Raw genomic sequence first — 16,704 nt, forward strand, 5'->3', positions numbered from 1 at the left:
TTGTAGCGAATGGGATCCACCTGGCATCATTTAGGTTCCACGTAAAACACGCACTTGATGCCGCAGTTTTGTTTACCAATATGACAATGTGAAGCTAGCCATACTGTAGAGATGGTCAGCTTTCCAGAATCCTACTGGCACATTGTGAATCACAGCAGATCTGACACCAGATTTCACAATAAAAAAATGCATACAATTTGAATGGGGAGCATCAGCACTTCAGCATCCAAACCAAGCACCGCACATAGAGGACAAAGACCTACAAAGAAGTTGTACAATTATTGTCCACATCCAGAAATGGTTTTTATTCAACTATGATAACGAGGTGCCACTGAATCTGGGCGTGGCCGAACATTTCTCTGCACCTTCCCAACTACTTGTTTTCCATCAATCTCCTCCCGAGATTTCCACCTGTAAATCAGAGGATCAAAGAAGAGATGGAGGAGAAGTATGGAAAACAAGTAGCTGGGAAGGGGCACTGAACTGCTCAGAGAAGGGCTGCATCGCAAGCCTCAACAGCATATTTTATTATAAAGATCAATTTTTAGAGAACATAGAAAAGGACTTCAATACTATAGGTATGATTTATACCAAGACATGTCATCTACGAAGTGATGTGCTTGGTTTGAACAGACATTTGTGCTCATAAACGCCATTAAAATAGATCACAGACCTGAAAAGGGTGGTGTATGTGTTAAAAAGCTGTCATGGATGTATAATGATTGTTGAAAGTTAGCAAACCAGCCATTAGGCCTAAGCCACACGGCGAGAAAATCGGTGCGAGTGGAGTGCGATAAAACATCGCATTCCCCTCGGACCAATTCTAGCCTGTGTGTCAGCACACATGGGCGATTATTTTCTCAGCCCTAATCGGACTGAGAAAACAATCGCAGCATGCTGCGATTGTAATCCGAGACTCTTTCTCTCGCACCCATTCAAGTGAATGGGGCGAGAGAAAAATCGCACTGCACTCGCGGTACACCGGTGTACTGCCAGTGCAATGCGAGAATGGCTATAGCTGACTACGCAGGAGAGAGGGAGATAAATCCCTCCCTCCCCTCCTGAGTGCCGGCCCGCCCCCCGCAGCTGAGGTCTGCTCGCACGAACGGACCTCAGTTGCAAGGACACAAGCATGAGACTCGGCTCTGCTGTACTGCCAGCACGAGTCGAGTCTCATGCAAGGGGATCGCAGTAGTGCCCGTGTGGCCCCAGCCTTACAATAAGCATTTTATGAGTTTGTCTATAGGTATAAGCTAACTGCTAGAGATTAAACAAAGAAAAAAAAAAAAGAAACACACACACACACACACACACACACACACACACACACTTTTTCTAAAACCATCCAAGGTACAGCAGACAACTGGGGGCTGATATTAGGGTTGGAAGGGCCATCGTTATACGTAATAACACATGGAGAACGGATAGTCCCGCCTTACCTGCTTCTTCCGGAGCTGTCTGTGGTGCTCAATGACAGTGTCCGGCACAGGCCACGCCCCGCTGACGCTGCTTCCAGCCCCCAGTGAAGAAGATGCGTTGTTCAAATTCACTGGGGGACGGATGCAGGTGACAGCCGCGGCTCAGACTGCAGGACTCGGAGGGGAGTATGTTTTTTTATTTTTTAAATGACACGTGTGTTTCTCCGGCATGTCTCACGTGGGCCCACATCCACACTACATTCGTGTGGTACGTGTGCGGGCCCTTGCTGCCGGAGAAACAGGAACATGCATCCGTGTGGAGCACACGGGCTCATGTCTGCTCCACACGTGCGTGCACATAATCCCATTGATTTTAATGGGTTTACGTGTGCCTGTGTCTCCGGTACCTAGCACGTACCGGAGACACGTGCATGTGAAGGGGTCCTAAAGCTACTTTCAAGCTTGTTTTACATCAGTTGCAATCCGTCGCCTTGAGGAAATATGGTATCCTGCAAAAGATTTTGCAGAATTCAGTTTTTTTCCCCAAAGACTTGTATGGATGACGGATTGCGACTGATGGCCTTGCATCTACTGCGTCACGGATCAGTCATGGAACGACTGACCGTCGGGCGGCAGGAATGCAGTATGTAGCGTTTGAGAGGCGGAATACTTTTTTTTCTCACTGCGCATGCTCAGCTCGTGTTTAATAATTGAAATAAGAATTATTCTTACCGTTAATTCGGTTTCTAGGACCTTCCACGACAGCATAGGAGGTTGTCTCTCCACGCCCTAATTGGGACAGGAAGCACAAGAGGTTAAAAAGGACCCTCCCACCTCCCATAGCCAGTGTCTTACAAAGAACCCATAGCATATGAGAAGTACAAACATCCAGGAATATCGAGGATAAGAGAGGGAATTACGTGCTGTCGTGGAAGGTCCTAGAAACCGAATTAACGGTAAGAATAATTCTTATTTCTCTAGTCCCTTCCACGACAGCATAGGAGGAATACCAACGAATTGATACCTAGGGGGGGGGGGGACCACAGCCTGCAGGACCTTCCTGCCAAAAGCCAAATCCCTGTTGGAATCCAGATCCAAACGATAATGCTTCGTGAAAGTATGGAGGGAAGACCACGTAGCCGCCTTGCAGATCTGCTCAGAAGCCCCTGCCCGTTCAGCCCAGGAGACAGAGGTAGCCCTGGTGGAGTGCGCCGTAAATCCGGTAGGCGGAGACAGATGCTGAGCGAGGTAGGCGTCTCTAATGGCCCGCACAATCCAGTTGGCGACGGTACTCTTAGCCACCTTCCTGCCCTTATTTCGACCAAAGGGCTGGATAAACAGGTTATGATCAAGATGCCAAGGTGCAGTAACATCCAGGTAGTGCAACACTGTCCGACGAACGTCCAAAGAATGGAACACTTCCTCCCCCGGAGTCCTAGGATGCTGACAGAAGGAAGGCAGGACGATGGACTGAGAACGGTGAAAATCCGAAACCACTTTGGGAAGGAAGGAAGGGTCCAGCTGAAAGACAATGCTGTCATCTCTGACAGTCAGGTAAGGCTCCTGAATAGACAATGCTTGAAGTTCTGACTCTTCGAGCAGACGTAATAGCCACGAGAAAGTCAGTCTTGTGAGAAAGAACGAATGTTACAGGAGGACAGTGGCTCAAAGGGCGACAGATAGTCCGGTAAGGACCACATTGAGATCCCAGCAAGGTGTCAGGACCCTAGGATACTAGCGGACACAAAGAAACGGCCGATCCAGCGATGATCTGCCAGAGCCGTGTCAAAGACTGCACTGAGTGCAGAGACCTGTACCTTCAGGATGCTGGGCCGAAGGCCTAGGTCCAATCCACTCTGGAGGAAGTCTAGAATCTGCGCAACGTTAGGCCAGAGCGGGTCAGGAGGCCGAGAACCACACCAGGAGGAAAATCTCATCCAGATTTTATTGTAAATACTATTAGTCACCGGTTTACGGTTCTTCTGTAGAGTAGCTACGACCTTGTCAGAAAGTCCCTGGGCCTTCAGGGCCCGGGCCTCAGAAGCCAGGCAGCCAATTTGAGTTTCTGGGGGTCCAGATTGGAGGGAAAAAAAAAAAAAAAGAAAAATCGGACCCTGAGACAGTAAACTGGGGTCTGAACCCAGGAGGACCGGTCCGTCGATCCCGAGAGTCAGGATCAGGCTGTACCAACTCCTCCGAGGCTACAGAGGAGCTACCAGGATAGTTGCGGCTCCGTCGTCTCTGATCTTCCTCAGGGTTCGTGCGAGAAGAAAAATTGGGGGGGGGGGGGGGGGGGAGAAGGTGTAGGCGAGGCAAAAGGACCAATCGTGGCAGAAGGCGTCCACCCCCAACGCATTGTCCCGAGGGTTCAGGGAGAAAAATGTTGCGACCTTGCGATTTCCTGCCGAAGCAAAGAGGTCCACCTCTGGAGTACCCCACCTTGCCACCAGAGAGAACACCGCTTGATCCAGACTCCATTCCCCTGGGTGAACATCCCAACGACTCAGGAAATCTCCTGAAGGTTTAGGGAACCCTTTAGATGGACTGCAGAAAGGGATAGCAGGGACCGTTCTGCCCAGTGGAAGATCCGGGAGGGCACAGACTTCAGGGCGCCCGATCGTGTACTGCCCTGATGGCGGAGATGTGCCACTGTGGTGACATTGTCTGAGTAGACCAGGATGTGAGTGTCCCGGACGAGATCCTGAGCCGCAAGGAGGGCTTCCCTGACTGCCCTGAGCTCCCGGTAGTTGGAGGATTGGGAGCTGACATAAGGACTCCAGACCCCCTGAAATGGGGAGTTTGCCACCATAGCACCCCATCCCCGCAGGCTGGCATCGGTTGTTAGTGTAACCAGGGGAGTCTGAGTCCAGGCAACCCCCACCTTCAGGTTGTTGGGACGCAGCCACCAGAGAAGGGATGAGGAGACGGTCCCCGAGAGACGAAACCGTCTGTTCAGGGAGGACGGGAGTCTGTCCCAATGCGCCAGGATATGATCCTGTAGACACCGAGAGTGGGCCTGAGCCCACCTGACTGAGGGAATGCAGGACGTCATAGAACCGAGAGCCGACATAGCCGCTCGAAGGGTCGGGCGAGCCTGACGGCGAAGCTTTGAGATTTTGGCTAGCAGGGCCAACCTGTGGCCCTCCGGGAGAAAGGATGCCTGTCTGTCGGAGTCCAGCAGCACTCAGAGAAACCGCAGAGTGGAGGAGGGGTGCAACTGTGATTTCTTGAGATTGGGGATCCATCCCGAAGAATGCCTAAAGACTTCTCCACATGGCTCCGGAGGGTCTGAGCGGAGGGAGCCACGAGAAGAAAGTCGTCCAAATATGGAACCAGACAGATACCCTGCAATCGTATGAAGGCGACCACCTCTGCCATGATCTTTGAAAAGATCCTTGGAGCCGAGGAGATCCCGAAGGGAAGTATATTGAATTGGAAATGAAGCACTTCCTCCCCGTGCAGAACCGCAAACTTGAGGTATTGCCTGTGACACGGATGGATGGGCACATGGAAGTAGGCGTCCTTCAGGTCTATTGAGGCCATCTGGTGGTGCAGACCTATCAGTGGGATAGCCGATTTCACAGACTCCATCTTGAAACGCCGGTACCTGACCTGCCGGTTGAGACGCCTTAGATTGATAATCCGGACGTCGCCAGACGGCTTATTGACAAGGAAGAGACGGGAGTAGTGGCCTATCCCTCCTTCCTGACTCGGGACTGGGGAAACGACCCCCGAGTGCATTAGCTCCTGAATCTTTGCGTACAGTAGGGCCTGGGAACCCTCCTGCGACGCCAGAGCCGTGACTCGGAGGCCCGGAAGAGGGGGGGGGGGGGGGGGGAGGAGATGAATTCTATTAAGAGACCCTCTGAGACGATCTTCAGGACCCAGTGGCAGGAGGTGATGGACCACCACTGGGGAAGAAACGCCGAGAGTCGTCCCCCCACCCGAGTCACGGTTTGTCCTGCTGAGGACGTTGTTGATGGGGAGGGATGAGGATGTTTCTCCCTCTACCCTTAGGATAGCTCCACCGGCCCGACTTCCCTTTCCCTTTGGGCTGGGAGGCCTGAGGCATCGAGGGACGAAAGGACCGCTTCCTAGGGGGTCTAGGATCTGGTAAGGCCTTACGATCATTCGCCTTGTCCAGAATATCATCCAGGGCAGGCCCAAACACCAAATCCCCTTTAAACGGAAGGGAGCAAAGTCTCATTTTGGAGGTGGAGTCTCCACTCCAGGCCTTAAGCCAGAGGGCACGTCTGGCAGAGTTAGATAAGACCGAGGTCCTGGCAGCCAGGCGGACTGATTCCACCAAGGTATCCGCCAAAAAACTGGTAGCCTTCCTAAGTAAGGGAAGGGATTCCAGCAACTCATCCCGAGGGGTACCCTGGGAAATATGAGCCTCCAACTGGTCTAGCCACCTAAGTAGGGACCGGGAGACACAAGTGGAGGCAATGTTGGCCTGAACGGTAGAAGACGATGCCTCCCAGGATCGCTTCATGAGGCCCTCGACCTTCCTATCCATCTGATCTCTAAGCTGGCAAGTATCTTCAAAGGGGAGCGCCGTTTGTTTAGCTACCCTGGCCACCTGTACATCTACTTTGGGGACCTCCCAATGCAATCCAGAAGTCTCCAGAGGAAACCGGCGCCTGGGATCACCCCGGAAACGCTTCTCAGGAAATTCCCATTCCTGAGAGACAATATCCAGAATATTGGCATGAACCGGAAACCCTAATTGTTTGACAGTTTTCAGGCCAGCAAACACTTCATCCTGGACCGAGGGAAGAACCTGCACCTCCTCTAACCCCATAGTGCTCCTAACCGCCCCAATAAGATCCCCCAAATCTTCTGAGGGAAAAAGGAAGGACTGGTCAGACCTCCTGGAGGAAGAACCTTCGTCGGGACCCTCTGAGGCGGAATCAGCATCCTCATGATCAGACGGGGCCGACTGGAGTTCTTCTGTCACTTCTGTTCCGCAGGTACCTGCGTTTTTTGCATAGATAATGGCAAAAATCCGCGGAGACCAACTTGCGGTAAATCCGCGGCAAAAACGCGGGTGCGGTTTTACCGTTGTTTTTGTCACGGGTGCAGGATTCTTTCAGAGGGTCCAGTTTTTTCTTAAGAAAAAGGCACTTTCTACTGCGCACAGCCTTAGAGACAGGGTAGTGTGTTTGATAGGGTAGTGTGATCTCTTGCAACTTTATGTTAATAAGATGTCTCTTTATTTATACGTAAACAGGGATCACATTTGATTGTTAAATCCATGCACTATGCTCTAAATCTAATGGTGGCACTAGCAGAAATGTGGCTGCATATTATGATGTCTGACAGTTTATCATTATAGGCATTTTTTTAGACTCTCTTCATAGATTTGATTGTTGATCCGCTTTTTGCATGCACTGACCTGGCCATATAACGTGTAAGATCTCAGGAGTTTTTGACCATATCTGAGGGTTTAATCATCTGACTACCAGGCTCTGACCCTATCAAACACACTACCCTGGCTCTTATGGTGTTTTAATATGCACGTTGCACTTAGTCTTCCCTAATTGTGTCCATTGAATTATTGAACATAATAAAATTTCAAATTTCTATATAAAATGTGTGTCTATTTGAGATATAACTATATATTAATGAATTATGGAGGTCTTTTGTAGGCTGATGCGTTTAGACTGGTGACTCTTCATATACATCTTTAAAATATGGACTGTGCTATTCATTTTTTTGTTCTATTTAAAGCATGACTACAGTGCTTAAAAAAAAAAAAAAAATTTATATATATATATATATATATATATATATATATATATATATATATATATATATATATATATATATATATATCACAAACGCTGGTGTGGTGCTTTACATGTAAATGTTTGGCCCCGCAAGCACGTGGGACCAATCATTCTGTGCTGACAGAGGCCCTCTGAATAAGCTGTGTCCAATCACCGCACATATGACCTAGGCTACATCAATGAAATCAGGGTAGGTCTAATGCCGGCGTCACACGGTACGATCTATCGTGCGATTGTACCCGCCCCCGTCGTTTGTGCGTCACGGACAATTAGTTGCCCGTGTCACACAGCCGTTAACCCGCCACACGCACTTACCTCCCGGACGACGTCGCTGTGGGCAGCGAACATCCACTTCCTAAAGGGGGTGGGACGTTCGTCGTCACAGCGACGTCACGCAGCGGCCGGCCAATAGAAGCGGAGGGGCGGAGATGAGCGGGACGTACACATCCCGCCCACCTTCTTCCTTCCACATTGCCGGCGGCCGCAGGTAAGCGGTGTTCATCGTTCCCAGGGTGTCACGCGGAGCGATATGTGCTGCCTCGGGAACAACGAACAACTGGCGCAGAAAAGAAGAAACGACTTTTTATGAAAATCAGCGACGTGTCAATGAGCAACGATAAGGTGAGTATTTTTGCTCGTTCACCGTCGCTTGTAGCTGTCACACGCTACAATATATCAAACAATGCCGGATGTGCGTCACTAACGACGTGACCCCGCTGACATATCGCCCGATATATCGCACCGTGTGATGCCGGCATAACACTCAGCACCACCTCCAATGAACAGTTTGGTGGTCTCACGTTTTACATCTCGTATGTGGCTGAGAAGCGTAGTTAATATTATTTATTCATTTATATAGCGCGGTTAATTCCACAGCGCTTTACACACATTGGCATCACTGTCCCCATTGGGGCTCACAATCTAAATTCCCTATCCTATGTTTTTGGAATGCGGGAGGAAACCAAAGAACCCAAAGGAAACCCACACAAGCACGGGGAGAACATACAAACTCCTTGCAGATGTTGCCCTTGGTGGGATTTGAACCCAGGACCCCAGCGCTGCAAGACTGTAGTGCTAACCACTGAGCCACAGTTCCACTCAATCTGTAGCAGCCGCTTCCAGGTACTGCAGAACAACTCCAGGCCCTTTAAAATGAACCTGTAGCCTAATTTACACGAATATATTCATACAAGTAAGTGAAAGTCCAGCTCCAGCTTACAAGCCATCTGTGTTCAGGCGCACCCAGTAAACAAAGCCTTGCACGGACATGGACAGGAGTGTGCGGTTAGGACCGCGAGGAAGGCGGACAAGGCCGCCGAAATGCATAGTCCCATCTGCGATATCTCCTGCTAACCATACATTGTTGTTCCTGAGCCTTGTGTTTACTTTTTATGGATATCATAAATAAAGAAGATGTTTTATTACAGCACTGGTGTTTCCAAGTCCAAGAGTAAAGCACAAGACTCGGTCTTCCTGCATGAAGCAAGCACCTCATTTATCTGCGCTTGCCCAGTACGGCTTATGTCACCTGAAACCGAACGTCCCAGATACCTAGTTGATTGATTAAAAGTTAAAGGGGTTGTTCACGTCTGGACAAAGCCCACATATGAATGGTACAAGATGCTGGAGTAAGTTGCAAAAAAAAAAAAAAAATTTAAAGGAACTTCACCTCATCTCCCAGATTTGCACCTTTCCTTGGATTCCATGTAGTGATGGGCGAGTGTGTGCCACAGCTCACTACTCCATGGAGCATCAGTTTGAAGATGCTCCAGTTTCCCCATTGACTTGCATTATACTGGTACTCGAGTCGTGCCCCAGCACTCCGATGCTCGGTTGAGTAACGCGCACGCTTGCCCATCACTAGTCCTGGAACCTCACCTGTCTTGTGATGAACAATATCACGTGAACGCAGCAATCAAAAGCCACTAACCAAATGTAGCATATGCAGTGTGCTCTTCGGTAACCAACACTGCAGCTGAATGAAATAACACCAGTGGGGGACACAGGGCACAGTGGGGAGCAGGGTTTTTCCCTCCACTAAGTCCATTAGTGGACAATCCCTTTAAAAGCCCTATAACTTGGATTACCTACTAAATATAAAAGGGAAGGAAGAAGTGAAGCTATAGTAAGTAAGCACAAGATCATGAGTCTCCTCAGGAACCTCACTACAGGCTGTATGGAGGACAACATTCTCCTGCACAGCACATGTGAAAGATGGCACAGGAGGGCCCTCACCACACATGCAGGAGGAGGTGGCACTGGAGCCCTGGTGGCAGTGCCCTCACCACACATGCAGGAGGAGGTGGCACTGGAGCCCTGGTGGCAGGGACCTCACCACACATGCAGGAGGCAGCGGCACTGGAGCCCTGGTGGCAGGGCCCTCACCACACATGCAGGAGGAGGTGGCACTGGAGCCCTGGTGGCAGTGTCCTCACCACACATGCAGGAGGAGGTGGCACTGGAGCCCTGGTGGCAGTGTCCTCACCACACATGCAGGAGGAGGTGGCACTGGAGCCCTGGTGGCAGGGACCTCACCACACATGCAGGAGGCAGCGGCACTGGAGCCCTGGTGGCAGTGCCCTCACCACACATGCAGGAGGCAGCGGCACTGGAGCCCTGGTGGCAGTGCCCTCACCACACATGCAGGAGGCAGCGGCACTGGAGCCCTGGTGGCAGTGCCCTCACCACACATGCAGGAGGAGGCAGCGGCACTGGAGCCCTGGTGGCAGTGCCCTCACCACACATGCAGGAGGAGGCAGCGGCACTGGAGCCCTGGTGGCAGTGCCCTCACCACACATGCAGGAGGAGGCAGCGGCACTGGAGCCCTGGTGGCAGTGCCCTCACCACACATGCAGGAGGAGGCAGCGGCACTGGAGCCCTGGTGGCAGTGCCCTCACCACACATGCAGGAGGAGGCAGCGGCACTGGAGCCCTGGTGGCAGTGCCCTCACCACACATGCAGGAGGAGGTGGCACTGGAGCCCTGGTGGCAGTGTCCTCACCACACATGCAGAAGGCAGCACTGGAGCCCTGGTGGCAGTGCCCTCACCACACATGCAGGAGGAGGTGGCACTGGAGCCCTGGTGGCAGTGTCCTCACCACACATGCAGAAGGCAGCACTGGAGCCCTGGTGGCAGGGCCCTCACCACACATGCAGGAGGAGGTGGCACTGGAGCCCTGGTGGCAGTGTCCTCACCACACATGCAGGAGGAGGTGGCACTGGAGCCCTGGTGGCAGTGCCCTCACCACACATGGAGGAGGAGGTGGCACTGGAGCCCTGGTGGCAGTGCCCTCACCACACATGGAGGAGGAGGTGGCACTGGAGCCCTGGTGACAGTGTCCTCACCACACATGGAGGAGGAGGTGGCACTGGAGCCCTGGTGGCAGGGCCCTCACCACACATGGAGGAGGAGGTGGCACTGGAGCCCTGGTGGCAGGGCCCTCACCACACATGCAGGAGGAGGTGGCACTGGAGCCCTGGTGTCAGGGCCCTCACCACACATGCAGGAGGAGGTGGCACTGGAGCCCTGGTGGCAGGGCCCTCACCACACATGCAGGAGGAGGTGGCACTGGAGCCCTGGTGGCAGTGCCCTCACCACACATGCAGCAGGAGGCGGCACTGGAGCCCTGGTGGCAGTGCCCTCACCACACATGGAGGAGGAGGCGGCACTGGAGCCCTGGTGGCAGTGTCCTCACCACACATGCAGGAGGAGGTGGCACTGGAGCCCTGGTGGCAGTGCCCTCACCACACATGCAGGAGGAGGTGGCACTGGAGCCCTGGTGGCAGTGTCCTCACCACACATGCAGGAGGAGGTGGCACTGGAGCCCTGGTGGCAGTGCCCTCACCACACATGGAGGAGGAGGCGGCACTGGAGCCCTGGTGGCAGTGTCCTCACCACACATGCAGGAGGAGGTGGCACTGGAGCCCTGGTGGCAGTGCCCTCACCACACATGCAGGAGGAGGTGGCACTGGAGCCCTGGTGGCAGTGTCCTCACCACACATGCAGGAGGAGGTGGCACTGGAGCCCTGGTGGCAGGGCCCTCACCACACATGGAGGAGGAGGTGGCACTGGAGCCCTGGTGGCAGGGCCCTCACCACACATGGAGGAGAAGGCAGCACTGGAGCCCTGGTGGCAGTGTCCTCACCACACATGCAGGAGGAGGTGGCACTGGAGCCCTGGTGGCAGTGCCCTCACCACACATGCAGGAGGAGGTGGCACTGGAGCCCTGGTGGCAGTGTCCTCACCACACATGCAGGAGGAGGTGGCACTGGAGCCCTGGTGGCAGGGCCCTCACCACACATGGAGGAGGAGGTGGCACTGGAGCCCTGGTGGCAGTGCCCTCACCACACATGGAGGAGGAGGTGGCACTGGAGCCCTGGTGGCAGTGTCCTCACCACACATGCAGGAGGAGGTGGCACTGGAGCCCTGGTGGCAGTGCCCTCACCACACAATCCCGTCCCCTGGTGGGCTGTACAATGAATGGCGGGCCGGTCATAGAGCATGTGTAATATTCCCGCACTCCCCGCTCCATATCCTCTCGCTCTGCCGCTACACATGGTCCTCCATGAAGAATCCCCGGGCCGGCCTCCGTCCACAGCCGCGGACCAGTGGCCTCCTGCCGGGCACGTACATACAGGGTCGGCGCAGTCCGAGCTCGGGGTAATGTAGGCCGCACACAGCCTGGGTCTCTCCTGAGCCGCGCCCCAGCATGCGTCCAGCAGCGAGCCGGTGTCGCAGCCACCTCTGAGAAGGCGAGCAGCCGCACAGCACTGCCCGCCCCCCGATATCACACGCCCGGGTTTATCAACACTTACCTTCGTTTGCCAAATCCTCCATTTTACCGCCTGAGCCGCTCCCACAATGCCCAGCGGCCGCTTTCACAGTCAGGGGGCGGACAGAGCTGGGCGGGAGCTGGAAGCAGGCAAAGAAACCGCCTCGTTCGGCTCAACACCTAGCTTCATTCACTGCGCATGCCACAAATTCAATGTGCAAGAGTGCGCATGTGCGCGGCGTGTCACGTGTTGCAGAGGCGCCGCTTTTACGAGAGAAAAGTCGGAAATCGCCTGTAATCTGCCTAATAAACCTTGTCCTCACCAATGGCCCTGTGTCACCTGGCCGGCAATTAAAGGGTGACCAGTATAAGTGCTTAGTGGGAGCGCTGGGAAAGTCAATGCTGAAGGCTCAGCCCCTCAGTGACACAATAATAACATTACCCACATGTCTTCTTCCTGTCAGCATGGATTTCCTATCATTCATTTATTTTGTCATTTGAAGGGTTAAAATTTAGCAGCCATTTTTTTGGGGGGAGGGGGTTAGAAGCAATTTACCAATCCAGTTTTTTACAACCATAATCAATTTTGAAGACCCTTTTCTGGGCCTGTATGTCTGGAGACCCCAGAAGTGCTGCGCCTGTATGTGTGGAGACCCCCAAAAGTGCTGAGTCTGTATGTCTGGAGACCCCCAGAAGTGCTGGGCCTGTATGTCTGGAGACCCCCAGAAGTGCTGGGCCTGTATGGAGACCCCCAGAAATGCTGGACCTATATGTCTGGAAACCCCGGAAGTTCTGGGCCTGTATGTTTGGAGACCCCCAAAAGTGCTGGGCCTGTATTTCTGGAGACCCCCAGAAGTGCTGGGCCTGTATGTCTGGAGACCCCCAAAAGTGCTGGGCCTGTATGTCTGGAGACCCCCAAAAGTACTGGACCTATATGTCTGGAGGCCCCCAGAAGTGCTGAGTCTGTATGTCTGGAGACCCCCAGAAGTGCTGGGCCTGTATGTCTGGAGACCCCCAAAAGTGCTGGGCCTGTATGTCTGGAGTCCCCAGAAGTGCTGGGCCTGTAATGTCTGGAGACCCCCAGAAGTGCTGGGCCTGTATGTGTGGAGACACCAGAAGTGCTGGACCTGTATGTCTGGAGACCCCAAAAGTGCTGAGTCTGTATGTCTGGAGACCCCCAGAAGTGCTGGGCCTGTATGTCTGGAGACCCCCAGAAGTGCTGGGCCTGTATGTCTGGAGACCCCCAGAAGTGCTGGTCCTGTATGTCTGGAGACCCCAGAAGTGGTGGGCCTGTATGGAGACCCCCAGAAGTGCTGGACCTATATGTCTGGAAACCCCAGAAGTTCTGGGCCTGTATGTCTGGAGACTCCCAAATGTGCTGGGCTTGTATGTGTGGAGACCCCAGAAGTGCTGGGCCTGTATGTCTGGAGACCCCCAGAAGTGCTGGGCCTGTATGTGTGGAGACACCAGAAGTGCTGGACCTGTATGTCTGGAGATCCCAAAAGTGCTGAGTCTGTATGTCTGGAGACCCCCAGAAGTGCTGGGCCTGTATGTCTGGAGACCCCCAGAAGTGCTGGGCCTGTATGTCTGGAGACCCCAGAAGTGGTGGGCCTATATGTCTGGAGACCCCCAAAAGTGCTGGGCCTGTATGTCTGGAGACCCCCAGAAGTGCTGGACCTGTATGTGTGGAGACCCCAGAAGTGCTTGGCCTGTATGTGTGGAGACCCCAGAAGTGCTGGGCCTGTATGTCTGGAGTCCCCAGAAGTGCTGGGCCTGTAATGTCTGGAGACCCCCAGAAGTGCTGGGCCTGTATGTGTGGAGACACCAGAAGTGCTGGACCTGTATGTCTGGAGACCCCAAAAGTGCTGAGTCTGTATGTCTGGAGACCCCCAGAAGTGCTGGGCCTGTATGTCTGGAGACCCCCAGAAGTGCTGGGCCTGTATGTCTGGAGACCCCCAGAAGTGCTGGTCCTGTATGTCTGGAGACCCCAGAAGTGGTGGGCCTATATGGAGACCCCCAGAAGTGCTGGACCTATATGTCTGGAAACCCCAGAGGTTCTGGGCCTGTATGTTTGGAGACCCCCAAAAGTGCTGGGCTTGTATGTCTGGAAACCCCCAGAAGTGCTGGGCCTGTATGTCTGGAGACTCCCAAATGTGCTGGGCCTGTATGTGTGGAGACCCCAGAAGTGCTGGGCCTGTATGTCTGGAGACCCCCAGAAGTGCTGGGCCTGTATGTGTGGAGACACCAGAAGTGCTGGACCTGTATGTCTGGAGACCCCAAAAGTGCTGAGTCTGTATGTCTGGAGACCCCCAGAAGTGCTGGGCCTGTATGTCTGGAGACCCCCAGAAGTGCTGGGCCTGTATGTCTGGAGACCCCCAGAAGTGCTGGGCCTGTATGTCTGGAGACCCCAGAAGTGCTGGGCCTGTATGTCTGGAGACTCCCAAATGTGCTGGGCCTGTATGTGTGGAGACCCCAAAAGTGCTGGGCCTGTATGTCTGGAGACCCCCAGAAGTGCTGGACCTGTATGTGTGGAGACCCCAGAAGTGCTTGGCCTGTATGTGTGGATACCCCAGAAGTGCTGGACCTGTATGTCTGGAGACCCCCAGAAGTGCTGGGCCTGTATGTCTGGAGACCCCCAGAAGTGCTGGGCCTGTATGGAGACCCCCAGAAGTGCTGGACCTATATGTCTGGAAACCCCAGAAGTTCTGGGCCTGTATGTTTGGAGACCCCCAAAAGTGCTGGGCCTGTATGTCTGGAGACCCCCAGAAGTGCTGGGCCTGTATGTCTGGAGACCCCCAAAAGTGCTGGGCCTGTATGTCTGGAGACCCCCAAAAGTACTGGACCTATATGTCTGGAGGCTCCCAGAAGTGCTGAGTCTATGTCTGGAGACCCCCAGAAGTGCTGGGCCTGTATGTCTGGAGAGCCCCAAAAGTGCTGAGTCTGTATGTCTGGAGACCCCCAGAAGTGCTGGGCCTGTATGTCTGGTGACCCCTAAAAGTGCTGGGCCTGTATGTCTGGAGTCCCCAGAAGTGCTGGGCCTGTATGTCTGGAGACCCCCAAAAGTGCTGGGCCTGTATGTCTAGAGACCCCCAAAAGTGCTGGGCCTGTATGTCTGGAGACCCCCAGAAGTGCTGGGCCTGTATGTCTGGAGACCCCCTGAAGTGCTGGGCCTGTATGTCTGGAGACCCCCAGAAATAATACTACACCCCTCAAATCATGCTAAAGTGCTATTTGGGAAGAGGCTATAGGTGAGACTGTGAGTCTCAGTATGTGACGTAATTTCTCTCCATCGTAGTGATACCCATATCGTTGGACAGGTACGTGGCGGGGTGCAGAAAGGAGTGTCATATGACTTTTTGAAAATACACCCCTTGATGAACTCCTCTATGGCTGCAGTGACTATTTTTGCCCCACACATGAAGGGGATGAAAAGTCCAGATATGTCAGCTTAGTGCCCATACATAGTGCCCAGCTGTCCTTCTGGAGACACGCACCCGTAGATTGTGGACGCACACAGGGGGCTCAGAAGAAGGGGGCATTTAGATTTGGGAGCACATACGTCACTAATGAATGACAAAGGAATTCAGCTCACCCACGCCAAGTCTCCAGGCCCTCTCACTGCAGCACGGACAATCGGCCGGGCAGCTGCAAGCATGTGAGATGAGATCCAGCGCAGGAAGGAAGGCACTCTTCAATATAAATTTCCATATGGTTTATTCCATGTGCACACGTATGAAGGTAGGTACAGACGGCCCCTGAGCAGGGGAAAAATGACTAGCGACGCGTTTCGACCGTATTACACGGTTTTAGTCATGTTGCTTTCCTCAGGTATATCTGGAGAAAAAAAAAAATCGCACAGGTGCTGCAGGAACCAAGGTGCCGGTGAATCTCAGGAGCCAGCAGCGATACCAAATCCGGATTCATTCAGCATAACAACGGTAACGTCAGCGGAGACAGCCCCTTACTCCGGAGAAATTATCTATCTACCACCGGGGTTGTGCGACGGCGCACAACCTCATCAGGTGAGCAAACCCATATTTCTATTAATAAAATTTCAGCCCACGGGTGCTTCTCATATGCGCTACCTCTTCCTTTTTCAGTGATCTACTGGGGATAGTGGTATTGGCAGCTAATATGGTAGTCCCTCCGCAAGTAGGGTTTTGCCCCAGCGGGTGTATGGTGCGGTGGTCATCGGAAGAAGGGAGTCCACACAGGTATTCAGTGCAACTGGTTTACGAGGCCTCGTACTCATTTTCTTGAGATGGTAACTGGTTGCCCGAGGCCGGCTGGTTTCGCCTCCAGGCTCCCTTCGTCCCAGTGCCAGTCTGGTTTCTCTGGTACCTTCTTCCCCTGCACCTGTCTCTGGTAAGTGGGTCCCCGTGGTATAGAACACTGGGGGTCCCCGTTCTGTGGTTTGTCCACCTCTGTCCGCCTGACGGTAGCGTGAACCCTGTGAGGTTGGAGTCTCTGGTCCTGTCCCTGGTTCTCCCTTTGCTACTGAGTCTTCAGATTCTTTAGGGTCAACAAGGTCCTTGATGGTCCCCTTTGCTGTGCAGGTGTTAACAGGTCGGCTTGTAGCTCTTTCCTGTCCTAGGGTCCTGTACCCTGTCGGTGCATAGTTCCGGGAGTACTCCACTGTATTCCACCGGCAACCACTTCTCCTGGGTACCAGGTCACCATTAACCCGAGTCAGGGTGTCACTTCGCTTCCACCTTCACACTCC

At 53.4% G+C, this 16,704-nt stretch overlaps 1 protein-coding gene across 2 annotated transcripts in view; it reads right to left on the minus strand.

The window, feature by feature from the left end:
* RANBP3 (RAN binding protein 3) overlaps window positions 1-12,153 on the minus strand; it is a 114,999-nt gene extending 102,846 nt beyond the window's left edge. Inside the window, exon 1 of one of the 2 annotated variants that reach the window (XM_075352520.1) lies at window positions 12,025-12,153. In XM_075352520.1, coding sequence (XP_075208635.1) covers window positions 12,025-12,046 — 22 coding nt within the window. In that variant the 5' untranslated portion in view covers window positions 12,047-12,153. The remainder of the gene's footprint in view (window positions 1-12,024) is intronic. The other variant, XM_075352519.1, reaches the window with a different exon arrangement.
* Between the last annotated feature and the right edge of the window lie 4,551 nt (window positions 12,154-16,704).

Source organism: Anomaloglossus baeobatrachus, chromosome 1, assembly GCF_048569485.1.
Source record: "Anomaloglossus baeobatrachus isolate aAnoBae1 chromosome 1, aAnoBae1.hap1, whole genome shotgun sequence".
Classification (NCBI taxonomy): Eukaryota; Metazoa; Chordata; class Amphibia; order Anura; family Aromobatidae; genus Anomaloglossus; species Anomaloglossus baeobatrachus.